Genomic DNA, 16,593 nt, shown 5'->3' on the forward strand with positions numbered 1-16,593 from the left:
GTGCCCGGTCGCGGTTGTGTGTCCCCCCGCGCCCTGTCGGGAAAGCAGGCAGGCAGGCAAGCTATAAATTTAAACCTTTCATAAATGAGTTTCTTACTAATGAAAAACCTGTGGTCATTTCTAGCTCCTCCAGGGCACCAACATCCTCAAAAGAATCGGATTGAGATTGTACTTGCTGTTGTTTTTGTGGTCATCTTTATCCTGATGTTCTTCATATTGGCAAAAAAATATTACAAGAAGCAGAACCAGGCTAACAGGTGATGAGTGTATTTGTCCTGTCTGAAGATCACCATGTAAAATGTGTTTTTAATGAGCATACCAGATGAGGGGTAGCTCGGTGTCACATAGCATGCACAAGCCAAGTTCAGTCTCCAGCACTGAAGAAAATGGTTTTACATGAGAATATGAAACAATGGGTGAAACAATGGGTTTTGTTTTGATGCTCACACATGCAAATGCTGTACTTTGCATATGTTCAGCTCCCCATTGTCACCTCCTGTCTCCCCCAACACACACACACACACACACACACACACACACACACACAAACACAAGTTACCCTCTGTCTTCTTGATAACTCTTCTACCCTCAGACATGATAGCTAGATATAGATTCTGCATGACAGAAAACACGTAACAGTTGTCTTTCTGAGTCTGGATTAGTTTACTTAGCATGATAATCTCTATTCATTTACTTGAAGGTGATATAATTATGTTCTTAACAATGACTCGATGAAAATGTATAGTATGTATGTATGTATGTATGTATGTATGCATGTATCTCATTCTTTTTACTCATTTATCTGTTGATAGTTCTGTATTTTGGCTACTGTGAATAGTGACATAATAAACATGGTCTATGTGTCAATATCTTTGTGGTATATAGACTTAGAATTCTTCAGTTATAGACACAGGGACAGTATAGCTGTGTCATATGGCAGCTCTATTTTTAGGCTTTCAAGTAACCTCCATACTAGTAGGCACCCTAATACGCATTTCCACAGTGTAAACATTTTCTTTTTCTTGTATCTTTTCTGTCATTTTCCCTCTAATGACAGCCATTGTTGACTGAGGTGCCATAGGAGAGTGTTGTAGTTTTGACCTATATTTCCTTAATGGCTAAGGATATTAAGTAGTATAGGGGGTGTTTATTTATTGGCTATTAGACCTTTGAAAAATGACTGTCCAATTCATTTGTTAATTGGGTGCTTTGGGGGTTTCTTTTGGGGTTGGATTTTTAAGTTTTTATTTATTGTTTTTGAAAATCTCCTACATGGACACAACACAATGTTTCTTAATCATATTCACTTTTCAGACCCTAACCTCCATTCTCCCAGCCTCTTCTCATTAGTCCCACAAAGGTCTGTCCTTTTTAACATGTATTTACTTATTTAACCCATCGAGTCCGACTAGAGCTGCCCATATACACAGAGCCATGTGTCATCCACTCGTACATGGACGACTGTGCAGTGCCATGTTTCTAAAAATAAATAACTCTCCCTTCACAGCAGCCACCAAGTGTCAATATCTTCTCAAGTAGGGGTGTAGTGTGGGCTCCCAAGGCCCTCCCCTATCAGTGATGGCAATTTTGACTGGTTTGACCTTTTAGAGATCTTGTGTAGGTCATCACAGCTGCTGCCATCTGTATGTACAACAGCCATGCCACATCCAGAAGACAGAATTTGGCAGCACTCTTCTCCATCTCCTGGCTCTTACATTCTTTGCCCCATCTTCTGTGATGGTCCCTGAGCCTTGGGATAGGGATGTGGTGGTAGATATAGATGTCTCATTGATGGCTAAACAAAGTCACTTATTTCCAGCACTTTGAACAACAGCATGACTGCACTAGTCACTACCCACTCCAACAACAAACGTCTCTGGCCAACGTTGAGAGCAATATAAGTCTATGGATGTAAATATAACCATTTAATAGAATGAGGTCAGTAGATTCCCTCCTAGGGTCTGTGACTTCTTCCATCCAGTTCACAGTACTAGACATGAAGTTACCCTTGCAAAACAGACCTCAAATCCCATCGATAGACCAGTTGGTAATCTCCATAAAATCTGGTTACAGTTTGTGCTAGTGGGCATATTTGGTCTGGAAAGTGGGTGTTGTAACATGCAGGAACCAGTTCTAGATAAGACCATTCATGGCTTTTCTCTCTGAGCAGCCTTTCCAGTACCTTCTAGCACTATGAAAGCTGTCTAGAGAGGCAGGGAGTGTCCTAGGCAGTTCATTAATTTCTCTGTGACTTGAAACCACGGTATGTTGTGTCTGCAGCAATAGAATTTTACTATCCAGTTTGAATGAGCAACTGTGAGCAAGAGCAATGACCTGTATTGTTTTGGATGTTCTTGGGCCTCTCTGACACATTTCTTTATTTCATTCAGCTTTTTGCTGTTTATTTTTTTTCTCTCCTAAAGTTTATTCACATTCTCTATGTCTTGTCCGAACATAGCTATAATCACTGGACTTCCTTGTGTGCAAATTCTTTAGGCTGTTTTCATTAGAGGCATATCTACTAGAGGATTAGGGATTTGGGAATAAGATGTGTAGTCTTGGGTTTGGTTGTTTTATGTGCGTGTGTGTGTGTGCGTGTGCGTGTGTGTGCACACACACATTGCTTTCTTTTTTTTTCTGTACTGGGTGGGTCTTACATATGCAAAGTGGTCTGTTGATTGACATGCCCTCCTGCTTTATTTCCTTCTTGCTATTTTATTTTTTATTGTTGTTACTGTTGTTGTTCAGGTCACCTTTCTTTTTCAATGGAGGTGTTAACAATGTTCAGGGGGAGCCAGGTTTCCCTACTTAGTTCAGGTGATGGTGAAGCCTGTGTTCCTGGAGGAAAAAAAAAACACCAAAAAACACCAAAAAACTGGGGTGGGTGGGGGTGGGTGGGGGGTTGGGGGGTTGGTCTTTGTGTATTTTCTATGTAACTGTCCTGTTCCATGAGCAGTTGGTAAGGATTTTCTCCCTGTTGTTGGCTTCACTCTTCAGCAGAGGTTTGCTTTTGTGCAGCTCCATTTGTCACATCATGCTGTTATTTCCTGAGTTAGGGGAGTTCTTTCCAAAAGTCCTCGCCTGGCCCTGAGTGTTTACCCTATTCGTTCCTCTAAAGGGTCCAAGATGGCAGTTTGTTTTCATTAAGATCGTCACCCATTTTAAGTAGAGTTTTCTTTACAAGGTGCGAAATCGAGATCTAGTTGTGACCAATATGAGGATATCTAGTTCTCTGGGCATCATTTATTCTCTTCTAATGAAAATGTTTTTGGCACATTTGTAAAAAAAAAAAAAAATTGGCTTATAGCTGCATGGGCTAATTTCTGAGACCTTTATTCTATCCCATTGGCCTATCTGTCTAGTTTTGTGCCAGTATCATGCTGGTTCTGTAACTGTGCCTACACAATACGACTTGAGCTCAGATATGGTGATGTGTCTCAGCTCTGTGGGATCTTTTCTATATCAATTTTATGAATTTCTTAGTATTTATATGAGGATGTCATTGAAGTTTAATGAGATGGAATGGAATCTGTACAGTGCTTTTGGTAATATATCCATTTTCCAGCCTGCCTGTGAGCACAGAAGTTTCTCCTTCTTCTAGTACCTTCAGTTCTTTTTCTTTTCAGTGCTTTTCTGTTCTCATTTTGAGGTCCTTCACCCTCTGAGTTAGGCATATACCTGGGTTTGTTGTTGTTGATTGGTTTGGGGTTTTGTTATTGTTTATTTGTTTGTTTGTTGTTTTTGCTAGTGCCAGTTGAACTCAATATGTAGACCAGGCTGGCCTCGAAGTCACAGAGGTCCACTTGCCTCTGTCTCCCAAGTGCTGGGATCAAAGGCATGGTACTTGTCACTGCTTTTCCACATGCTAGCAGGCTCATGAACCTATGAGGATTCTCCTGTTGCCAGCTTCCAGCTCCCCACAGAAGCAGTGGGATTGCAGATTCTCCTCCTACTTATCTCTGTTTTACATTGGTTCCAGCATTTGAACTTGGGTCCTGGTGCTTGTGCAGCAAGCACTTTTACCCCCTGAGCCCTCTCCTGAGCCCCTAATGCTCCTCCTCAAGTCTTACCTACCTTGTCTAGTCTAGTGACTTTCCATGGGATGTTTTAAATTCAATCCATTGGATTTCCATTTCCAGCATTTCAGTTCATTTTCTTTCTCAAAATCTGTTGTTCGTTGAGTTTTTTATGTATGCTGTTGGCTTTCTTATCCATGTCCTGAATTTGTTTCCTTAAATAATTTGTTTAGTTGTTTATGACTTCTTAGAGGTCATTAATTGTTTTATAAGTAGGCTTTTCGATTATTTGCCCAAAATATCTTTGTGTTCACAAGTTAAAGAGTTATGATCTTTTAGGGGCACCATGTTACCTTCTTTTAACTTATTTCTTTTGCTTCTGGGTGCGGTGTAAAATCCATTGAGATGTATGTCACTTCTGCTTTTATTTGGGTATCTGCTTGGTGTGTAGCTTTCTCTCGATGGCTCAGTCTCCAATAGCACTTAAAGAATTAGCCATAGAAGTAGAAGCAATTTCTAGATGTGAATGAATAGCCCCCAAAGTTTCCTTTCACAGCGTAATGAACAGCTTGCAACAGAAACAAAGGAGAGATGGAGCAAAAAAAGAAAAAAAAGTTTCTTTCCCCATAAGACAACCAGAAGTATTTAAGACCAGATAAGAAAGTCCAGGAGGATGTGTAAATGCAAGAAAGAAGTTGGAGAGAGATGTAGAGAAGTAAAATGTGTGTGTAAGATGGTCACTCTAAACTATGTTATCAGAAAATAAGGCAGAAAATAAGAGAGCATAGCACATAGATGTCCCTCAAAAGAATGGGGTACAATTACTGATAGCAAAAAGTTATGTGTCCTGACACTTAGGTGTGGCAGTAAGTTTGGTCAAAGAAAGGATCCCTGACAGCTCCAAGAAGGAGACATTCCATGAATAACCAAACCATGTAGATACAAGATGCTCATGAACTTGAGTTCTGTAATAACTTTCTTTGCTTTGTGCATTCTTTTGGTTTTGACTGCAATAAGTAAATTTGTATCCCTTTCAAAGCTTCTATTTCCTATACCTAAAACTATATGTTGCCTTTAAAATATGTATTTATTTTTATTCTATATGTATGTGCATTTTGCACTCGTGTATATGTGTACTGCATACCTGCCTGGTACCCTTAGAGGCCAGAAGAGGATGCCAGATACAATTATAGGTAACTAATTATAGGTAACTAATCATAGGTAACTAATTGTACCTATGTGGGTGCTCGGAACTGAACTAGGGTCCTCTGCAAAAGCATCAAGTGTCCTTAACCACTAAGACACCTCTCCAGACTCTCTATATGTTATCTTATATGGCAAAAATTTTTATGAGCCACAAAACTTACCAAGGTAGATTAGAAAGCTATGATAAAAGAAGAGGGAGGCATATGAGATTTTGTGAAAGCACAGTCACCTTTGTTGGCTTTGAACTTGAGAAGAGAAGGCCATAAACAAGGAATTCAAATCACTACTAGAGGCTAGAAATGGTCCTCACTTGACAGACCACTAAGAAATGAGGAGTCCATTCAGCTCTACAGCCTCAAAGAACGGAATTCTACCAACAGACAAATCAGGAGTGAGCATGACCCATCCACAAAGACCTAAGCTCATTGACAACCAGTAGGAATATATCCCCAAGTGTAACTTCCTCCAAATATGACATTAATCCACGTCTCAGAAGAGAGAGTCTTCAAAACAACTAACCTGGCATTGAAAGTCCTGTCCAGGATTCATTTGTTAATTTTGCCTTGGCTATGTACATTTATCCTATTTAGGTCATTTAAATGAGTACAAAGGAAATACCAAGTCCATTCTAGGTGATTTCTTACCCCAGTCCTGGATCAATAAGAAAGAAAAAAAAAGATGTGCAATTATCAATTATTGCTTTTGTCTAATCTGAAGCTACCCTATCAATTTGTCCATTTGGGAACTGGCTCAACTAAAAATGTATATACTAGTGCTCACGAAGCTAATAGATTTTACAGTTTGCCTCCATACAACAAAGTTAGAAGAGCCTTGGTTCTTGTAGTTACTTTTTGTTTTTTGGAGACAAAGTCTTACTACATAGCTCTAGCTAGCTAGACGTGGCTATGTAGGCCAGCCTGTGCTTGGGCTCACAGATATCTGCATCACTCATTCCTGTTTCACCTGTATCTCTTGCCTCTGCCCCTTGAGTGCTACCGTATCTGGATAGTTAAAATTTCTTAAAGAACAAGTGTCCTTTCCAAAGTGACTCATTTTCATTTTCATTTAAACAGAAACCGCTACAGAGTTTAAAAACTGAAAGTTGGGGCTCTCATTGTATTTCCACTTCAAAATATTGAAGTTAACATCCATTCCAAAAGTGTGTGTTACACTTTGTATCTTCTGTCTGCTTTCATTTTTAAACTGAGACCTCTTGTAATTATGCTGCTTTTGCCATGAGTATCAAAAGATCATTTGATTTTTTTTCTGTTCTATATTTAGCTGGGACACCATACCTAGCTATAAAACACCGTACTTTTAAAGAGGAATTTGGGCAATTATAAAATCTAACCAGATTTATAAAGAATCTAGGAGCTCAAATAAGAAACAGCTCAAATACTGTTCCTTTGTATGGCTAAAACAAAACTGGATATCTTAAAGGAAAGTTTATCTTGGGGCAGTACAGGGTCAGGCAGCTATGTTGTGCTGCATTGTGACAATCAGATGGCAGAGTAAGAACAGTGAATGTGTATGTATGTGCAGAAGAGATACCAAGGTGAGGAGAGGGACTTTATAACAACCTGCTTCTACAGTTCCAGTCCCTGAGACCTAACTCACTCCCATGAGGTGCATATTAATTCTCCCAAGTGTGGCCTCCATGACCAAATTTCCTCCAACCAGTACCCACCTTTAAAGGTTACTCAACTTGTCCTTGACTCAGCAATGTACTTCAAAGTACATGAAAGTCTAATCTTAGGGGCTAGACCACATTGAAAACAGGGCATCAAATAACCAAAGAATGCTCAACCCAAGGAAAGACTTAAGGAAGAGGGAGAGCCTGCTCTCAAATATTGGAAGGAGTAGCTACCTACAGCTGCAAAGATCATACTTAAAATTGTAGTCCAAAAGGCATTGCAGAATAAGAAACTATAAAATATAAAGACATAAGAGCAGCCTGTCTAACTACTAATGCTCTCTTGAAATTGTGTGTCTTGAAACAAACTTTTGTTTCCTCTCAACTCTTTCATGAATTGCTCCTCAACACAAATATTTGAAAACAAGACAAAACATGAGTGAAACTATTGTTTCCAGACATTGGTCACCAGCAACAGAAAAACATAAATGTAACTACGAGCAAAGAAATAGTAACATTATGGTTGGTCACAGCATACAGACTATAGTCAATGGCCACCCTGCTCTAAAGGGGTGGGGATTCCTGATAACCCAAGTTAAGAAAACATAGCTAGAAAGGAATCCTATAAAAACCCCATATGATGTACAGAACACAGATGCCAAAATTAGAAATTGAAATCTAGTAATATATTACAAGTATGTTACATCATGTAAAATAGAGCATATTCTAGGAAGGTAAGAGAATTGAACACTCAAAACCCCAAGGATTGACAGTCATACAAACAGGCTGAAAGAAACCCAATATGGTCCTGTCAATGAATATGGAAAATCCATTTTAACAAAATTAACACCCATTCATAATTTTAAAGAAGAAAGAAAAATGCTCATGAACTGGGAATTCAAGGCAGGAATTTCTCAAATCAACAAAGGACATCCACCAGAATCATACTGATAACATGGTAATGATAAAGGAAAATTGGTCTTGCCTTAAGACCGGGAAGACCAACAAGGATGCATGATTACTGCTTTCATTCAGCGTTGGGCTGGAAAGTTCTAGCCAGCGTGCTAAGACTCAAAGAAAGGCCTACAGATTAGAAAGGAAAGGGGGAAATATCTCTATTGTTAAGGCAAATAATATGATCATGTATGTCGAAAACCCTTTAAAAAACTATTCAACAGCTATTAGAAAGAGTAAGTCAGAGGAACAGAGTCTTATGGTGCAAGGGCAAAAAAAAAAATCAAGGTCAAGTATACTCTATATATTAACAATAAACAAACACTGAGAAAATGAGGTTTTGTTTGTTTGTTCGTTTGTTTTTTAAGAAAGGTTGTCCTGAACTCACAGAGCTCTGCCTGCCTCTGCTTCCCACGTGCTGGGATTACAGGCATGCACTGCCACCATCACTACGAGGCCAGAGAAAAGTTTAAATACAGCTTCTAGGGTCATCAAATAATAATAAAGTTTTGGCTATACATTTGACAAAAAAAATGCGATACCTGGAACTGTGAAACATTCCTATGGACAGAAATTGAAGTAGATCTAATTAAATGGGAGCACACACTGGGTTCATGGAGTAGGAGACAAAATATTATTAAGATACCAGTTTTTTCCAAATTCATTAATGGATTGAAGTAATCTAAATCAAAAGTCTGGAAGGCTCACTAGTAAAAATTAAAGAGACCGACTCTATAAAGATAGAGAGGAATGCGAATAACTCAGAGCTGGTAAATGACTTTGAAAATTAAGAATAAAAGTGTAGTCAGAAGTGGTGATAGAAGGCTATAATCCTAGCAGTCAGGAGATGGAAGCAGGAAGATCGAGTTTAAGGTCAGCCTGGCCTATATGATAAGACCTATATCTCAAAAAAGAAACAAACTGAACAGTTCCGAAAGAATGGTCATAGACTATGTGACATTAATAAAAGGACAGAGATATCAGTCAATGAGGGAAAAAAAGAGCAAAAAAGAAGATAAAAATCAAATGGTTAATTGCTTTTGGTAAAAATAACCAGATAATTCCATGCTGAAAGGGAAATATTTTCAACTATTGATATTGGAATAGTTAGAATTCAGGAGGGAAAATATGATTTACACAAAATAAGATAAACTATAGACTAAATAAAGGAGCTAAAGTTAAGCATTTCTGAAGGAAAAATATCTTTGTATCTTTAGGTTAAGCAAGTATTTTTTCAGTAGAACTCAGTATAAACAGAAAAGTGTAAACAGATATAGTAGACTTCATCAAATTGAAATATTTGTCCACTGACTTTGTCAAGAAAACACAAAGTCACAAACTTGGAGAAAATATAAATATTTCTAAAATAGACATTTGACAAAGGAAGTATATGTATATATAGAGAGAATATACACTTACATGTTACCAACCAGAGACAATCCATCTGCAAAAAACAAGGTACAGTCATGTAGTGAAAAATCACCTAGCCATAGAAACAAATTTCAAAAGCTGTATGCTGAATGAAGGCAAGACAGTGCATTGCGTAATCCTATTCACGTGAGGTCTGAGATAAAGAAAAGCGAAACGAATCAGTGATCGGGAACAACGGGGTGGGATAAAGGCCGTGGTTGAACAGATGCAGAAAGAAACCTACATAATGCTTTCTGTTTTGAGTGTGCCTGGGTTATATACCATAATCACTTGTTAAACTTATTAAATCTTTTTCACGGCTATACCTCCATGAGGATGGTCATTCTTAAATGTGCCCACCCATAGAAGAGAACACCAGTGACAGGAAGTGTTCTGGAAGACTCTATTTGGTAAAGGCTGCATCACAAAACTATCAGGTATTGTTGAGTGGTTCCTATGTTTTCATTGCAGACCCAGGAGAACAACCAGTGCGTTGGAGCCGGAGAGTAGTGCTGGCAATGAGTCAATTAACCTGGAGGAATTTGAATCCCAAATTGCATCAGCAGTAAGTTCATTCAAAGAGCAACTTGGCCTTCTGAGAGCTGGCTGGCTGGAAGTTTCCAACTTTAGCCTATCTGTGCAACCAACACATGATAGTATTTGGTAGCACCATCTGTCTAATCCATCTAGGCATCAACCTTGGGACTGATTTCCTCTCCTCTACCTTCTAAACCCACTTAGATTTTTTTTTTTAAAGGAAACTCTTTCCTGGTCATTAAATGACTGGTAAAACTGAATGTGTTACCCTCATGCTCTTTATTTCAGTAAGGATACCACTATATGAGGGTGGGATTATATCCAACATTAGAACTTAAGATACAGTCATCAAAAGAATATTTTTATCCTGAGGGTGCGAAGAACTCCTTCCTAGCCCGCACTTGTAATTTCTCTCTGAGACCCAAGAGTCTAATGCCTCCTCATATCCTCTTCCCTGTCTGAGGGCTTTCCTGGCTTCTGAAGTTGCTTTTGATCTCTTTCAGAAACCAAATGCGGAGTGAAGGCAGTGAGAGAGTGAGGAAAGGTGAGTAATCTTGACTGCATCTCTGGTGAAACAAGTTTGATTTCCCCAGTGCCCGTAACTTGCACAGGCTTTAACCTGAGATGTTGCGAGACTTACAAATAAAGCTAGTGTGGATGAGGGAGAAAGCAAGGGAGAGCAGGGAGAAAAGTGACTGTAAACGAGCGGCAGTGTCCACTGCACAGTGTGCAAGGGCATGCCGAGTCAGTCAAGGTCAAGAATGGTGTGGTGGTGATACAGCAAGTATAACCTGCGTCTCATTCATCATAGCAACTTCACCTAAAAGTGACTGAACTACAGAGCCCCTGGCATATATAGAATGAATAAAATGAAGAAGCAGGAAGTGACAACATGTTCCCTTCAGCCCCAGTGCCTTTGCACCTGCTGTGCCCATCACTTGAAGCATCTTCTACCATCCCCGCCCCAACTGCCTTGTTCTTTTTTGCAGTTAGCACTTTCTTTAAAACCTTTCCCTAAACTTGCTCACAACCACCTGCAACAGCAATCTGTGGATCCTTGCTTACTTGCCTACAATCACCTTAGGAAACACTATTACTCACTGAACTCTACAGATGGCAGAAACCACAGCAGCTCAAAGCATTGTTGTGCTGCGGACCCCATAAGTCCTTACAGTGCTGGGTATATCACAGGTTTCTGGTGACCAGGCTTCTGACAGCATGACACAATCAGGTTGTCTGTTCCTCCATCCTCACTGAGGAGCTGGGAGCTCCAGAACATCAAGACATTGACCATCTGCTTATGGGATAGGAACTACCTATAGTCAAGAGCCTGACTGGAGGGATAGGTTATAATTCCAGGATGCGGGGACCATAAAGAGCTGGGTACTTACCAGACACTAGCAACAAGGCTCACTCCAGAATTTTGCGTAGAGAGCCACAGTGTTGAGGTGCTACTGATGCTGTAAGACTGTATTCAGAAATTATCTGAAAGAGCAAGCACAGGGAAGGCAGAGAGGAGTCAGCACAATGGCAGAGGACCAGCACCAGGCCAAACAAAGGGTAGTTGCTGAGGGAAGTTTGGGTAACAGTTTAGTCTGGCTGGCTTTCCCCGGCTTTCTCTTCCTGTCTTGTAATACTTTGTTTCTGTTTATCAACATTACTGTGGTCTCCTTACTTGTGTCTTATCTTTGAAATCTACCAAAAGAAGGCCGCCCTATTGTGAAATCTCACCCACTCTCTCCTCCTCTTTGGTTTTTTTTTTTTTTTTTTTCAGAGTTAAAATCTGTGTGCCTGAAATAAGAAGCCCAGGATTGTTCACTATCTGAAAACATCCTCAGATGACTGGAACGATACACTTGATTAATTAAAGAACAAAATCCACAATAATGTCCATATTTTATCCTGTTTTCTTTCTAAGTTTTTGGACAACCTCGTTGATTTCCCAGAAGATAAGAGAATACAATTATTAGGTTAGATGATGCTCTGAGACTCCGTGAAGATAAAATAGTCCCCTATGATACCAGCTCTGTCCCCTCTCCCAGGAGCAGACACTAACTCTGTCTTGCTTGTTTAGCTCAGTACACACTCATAGGTCAAGTGCACTGAAATGGCTTCTTTCTCAGGAATAACATTTTGGATCAATCTCTCCTGCTTTAGATCAGATTCCTCTCTTAATTTTGCTAGTGTGTTTTTATATGGAACTCCTTGTTGTAGGAATATTGGCTTTTATTTGTCATGTATACTTGCATATACAAGTTTACTTGTATACTTGTACCTGGACAACTACCTCTTCAGTCAGGATGGAAGTGGTGTATCTTATGATGTTATTTGATGTATTCGTGTTAATACCTTAAAATAGCAGAGTGTGTACTGTAGTAGTACAACTACAATGATCTAGAGAAAGACCCAGCACTTATGAGGGACACTTCCCCCTCCGTCAGGACCAGTAATGGATACGATGACCTAGGTGACATACAGGTGACAGCTCGGATTCTCAGTGCTGGGAAATCGAGAAATACAGATATGGAACCATCTCTGGATCCAGGAGCCACTCCTACCTGGGCTGCCACAGATACTGGGAGAATCCACCTGCCCAGCAAGTCACAAGTTTTAGCAGGCAGCACTGAAGAAAGCAAGACGTACTATATGTCTTATTTCTCCTTTTGAGAAGACGCTGGGGATGCTCTGGAGACAGCTGTGCAAGGACCAGCCAAACCCTCAGAACCAGGGATAGCAATAGAATCCAACCAGCAAATGTTTATGGAAGGACTGATCAGCCCAGTCCTTTGAAAAGTCAAGAAGCCAGAGATAGACTGGTGTGTGTCAATGGATGCAGACATCAGCCACCTCGGTGCTCAACAGCTGTTTTATGATCTCTGTCTTTCAAATTCATCTGTGATGTAGAACTAGGGAGAGAGCAGTCACATTGATGAAAGGCAGGAATGAAGGCTAGGACTCTTTCAGCTCATGACTTGTGTGGAAGGAGGAAAAGCAGAAATCACAACACTCTGAGACTACCTTAGTCTGTAGATACCTGAGTGGGTGTGGCTTGGCCCTTCAAAGAAGGACAAAGAGCAACTGATGCCGAAAGCACATAGTGTGTCTATAAGGCATGGTGTAGTCACCACCCAAACTTAAAGAGAACTTTAGCAGGTCTGAGCACCAAGACGTGGTTCTTTACATTTAGCATAAAGGGCCCTGGAGGGCTGTAGACTGTTCTGCTGCCAGGGCTCATGCTTGTAGTGTTTCCATGTATACATCTTGATCCAGCATGTGCAGACACTTAGGATTTGGCCACTTACTAACATGTTCTGGACAGAGTGTATTTCAATAAAGTTTTCTTGAAATTTTTCATGTCAGTAGTAAATTTATGGGATAATGTTCCTACTTATTTCTCATATCTCTGTGGCTAAAAGTCTCTGACTCCTCCCAAATCTCTCTCTCTCTCTCTCTCTCTCTCTCTCTCTCTCTCTCTCTCTCTCCCTCCCTCCCTCTCTCTCTTTCTTCTCTATCTACTGTATAAGAAATGAGGCTTGTGTTTGTCTAAATATATATATCTCAATAGTGAGACACTTCTAAAAGTTGAGTAAAACTTACTTTCTGAGTGCTAGCAGGAACCTGAGACTAAGGAAACAACGTTTCTTAGCTTGTTACTTTTCAAGCTGAGCAATTTTTAAATTATGTACATATATATATATGAGAAGCTTAATGCAAGACGATTTCCTGAAAATGCACCTTTGATAAGTTATAATCTAAAAATATATGTCATGCAAAAATAACATGAGAAAATCTAACAGTATTCTGGGACAGGGAACCTGTCTGGACTATGGGAGACAGAGCTGTGTTTTAGTTCTTCACCAGAATAACCCAGGTACTGAAGTTGGTGCCTCAAAATACATTTATTTGAAAATGGATGAAACATTAACATGCCCTTTAGTGAAAACATCTCCTCCTTTGCATATTAAAATTTCTAGACTTCTTGGGCTTTAAGTCTGAGGGCTAAGAAAAGCAAAAGAGAGTTCCAACAGGCCACCCGGTAGCACACTAGCTAACACTGCCTCTTTGTCATGGGCTCGGCTCTGTGATATTACAGTTCTACCCAGTCATCCCAATGACTCTGTGTGATATTACTGTTCTACCCAGTCCTCCCAAGGACTCTGAGTTGTAGCTCATGAAGCATTGTGCCCATTTTGCTCATGGATAAATCTAAGCAGAGAGATGTCAGAGGACTTCCGTTTCTATTGTGGACCCTCTTGCTTATTTCCTACCCACGCCCACTCCCCACCCCCTGCCCCATGCACAGACACCCCACTTTCAATTCTCTCAGGGCATAGAAGAAACAGCATTTTGCTGGCCCAGGTTGACTGCTTAAGTCCACATCCTGTGCTACCCACTCCCAGTCCCAGAGGTGGTGACTGTGGAGTCAGAGGCTGTGGCTAAGGAGGCACGGGAGGAGACGAGTGTGAGGAGATTCAGTCATGGCAAAAGTGAAACAAAGAGGAGTCAGCACATCATATTCATTACTGATACTGATGGCTTTCCGCTGCTCCCTCTGCCTGCCGTTTGTTGTCCTCCATTTGATATCCTCCCTTCTCCCCCTCTGCCTTCTGAGACAGTCTCACCCATGCCCTCTTCTCACATTTTCTAACCTAAGCCTGAAAGCCAAGAGTCGTCTTTGACACCAACCCTCTGACATTCCCTCAGAACCTACTTCAAGACCAACCCTCCTTCCAGCTCATTTGGGGAAAGCATGGGCCCCGCCCCTGTCTACTCATTCCAACTAATCAGTCTTCCTCTCTCACTGTACTCTAACCAAAATGACCAAAGAAATGGAGTTATCCCTCTCATTCCTTTTTCCCTAGACATGTCACACTGATGTTACAAACATTTCCATAGACACACTCAATCTTATCTATCTGTCATTTATCTAGCTATCTATCATCTATCTATCTATTCATCTACTTACCTATATATCTATCTACTTGCCTATGTATGTATGTATGTATGTATGTATGTATGTATGTATCTACTTACCTATGTATCAATAAACCTATCTATGTACCGACCTACATCTATCTATCTATCTATCTATCTATCTATCTATCTATCATCTATCTATCTGTCTGACTATCCACACATGTGCAGCCTTTATTCAGGCAGATCATTCTTGCTAAGATGATTAAGAAAAGGATTGGTCTCACATGTGACCTGACAGCAGCTTTGGTGTGGTTGCCTGTGCAAAATTTCAGTATGTATGGGGAGGACCAAGTTGAGGAGAAAAAGTTGCTTTTCTTTGTTGGGGCTGACCATTGGTAGGTTTCTCATGTCCCATTGAATGTTTCCACATCCATGTGTATATAAGGAACATTAGACTCGGTGTGTTAAAAATAAATATTTAAGCAAATAAAATCAAAAGACAAATGACAACAAAACTACCAAGATAATATAATCTCCTGATTCAAACAGATCTGGGTTTGAATCTAAATCATCTTGGATAAATTACTTAACTTATTCATCTATAAAATGGAATAATGGCAAAACCCTGTACATTTTTATTGTATCCTTGTTCAATTTTACCAATATTGTTAGTGTAATGCTTAGTTTCAGCTACCAACTTAATGTGACCTAGAGTCACCTGGGTAAAGTCTGAATAAAAGTCTCCACATTTTCGAGGTGGCCTATGGGTGTGTCTGTGGATGACTGTCTTGAGTTAATTGCTATGTGAAGACCTATACCACCATGGGCAGCACTAGTTCCTAGGCAGAAACTTCTGAACTGTATAAGAGTGGAGAAGCCTAGTTGAGCAAAAGCAAACCATCAGGCAGGTAAGCATGCATGGATTCATTTCTCCCTGCTCTTGACTGTAAGTGTGATCTGACTGTTTTAAGCCTCTACCTTGACTTCCCTACAGTAATGAGCTATAACTTAGAGTTGTAAGCTAAAATAATCCCCTTATCCCATCATTTTCTTTGTGTCAGAGTATTTTATCACAGCAACACAAATGAAACTAGAATAGTTAGAATTTTAAGTGAAGCTCCTTGGGCTTACTCAATGTTGATGTTTTCTCCCCAGGAGATAAAAAATGTGGACTCCCATGCTGTTCCTAGACACATTTCTAAGCCTTCAGTCTTATATCCAATGTCATCAACAATATGACTTTAAATCTAATTTTTTTTTTACCAATCTCATTTTCCCTTCTCATTCTATTAGGAAATTATGATGCTACTAGATTATATTATATTATCTGAACCATCAACTACCTAGTTATCCCTTTGACTGATATACTTCTTACCATCTGCCTCTGTTCATTACAGTCTTATTCATTTGTGGTATATGCACGTGTGAGTGCATGCATGCATGCTTGTGTGTATGTGTGTGTGTGTGTGTGTGTGTGTGTATGCGTGAGTCTATGTGTTCAGACAGTGTCTCTCACTAGGAGTTGAGGTTCATTCGTTTGGCTAAGCTGGATGTCCAGGGAGCCCCAGGATCCTCCTGTCTCCACCTTATCCGTACTGAGATGATATGCATCTAGCTGCTGGGACTGTCCTACCACTTTTGTATGAAGGTTCTGGGGATCCAAACTCAGGCCTTCAACCTACACAGCAAACACTTTACTTATCTACTGAGATATCTTTCCAGCCTTCTGTTTTGCTCATTTTTAAAACAAGCTAGTACACAACAAATTCTATCAGATCGCATACTACACTACCGGCAAGACTGTGTATAGTTGATACCAGGTCCTTGAGTCACAGTCTGTCTCCACCGAGAGTGTTCAGTTTCTGTCTCAGTGCTCACCTTTTCCACGTGGATTCTTGACTCTGTCCATCAGCTGATATT

General features: G+C 40.1%; 1 protein-coding gene across 2 annotated transcripts in view; it reads left to right on the forward strand.

Moving 5' to 3' along the window:
• Cd86 (CD86 molecule) overlaps positions 1–13,110 on the forward strand; it is a 62,984-nt gene extending 49,874 nt beyond the window's left edge. For both annotated transcript variants that reach the window (XM_028752235.1, XM_028752236.1), the window contains 4 exons: positions 125–257; positions 9,691–9,784; positions 10,260–10,300; positions 11,531–13,110. In XM_028752235.1, the coding sequence (XP_028608068.1) occupies positions 125–257; positions 9,691–9,784; positions 10,260–10,277 (245 nt within the window). In that variant the 3' untranslated portion in view covers positions 10,278–10,300; positions 11,531–13,110. The remainder of the gene's footprint in view (positions 1–124; positions 258–9,690; positions 9,785–10,259; positions 10,301–11,530) is intronic.
• The last annotated feature ends 3,483 nt before the right edge of the window (positions 13,111–16,593 follow it).

Source organism: Grammomys surdaster, unplaced genomic scaffold, assembly GCF_004785775.1.
Source record: "Grammomys surdaster isolate TR1022 unplaced genomic scaffold, NIH_TR_1.0 125889, whole genome shotgun sequence".
Taxonomy (NCBI): Eukaryota; Metazoa; Chordata; class Mammalia; order Rodentia; family Muridae; genus Grammomys; species Grammomys surdaster.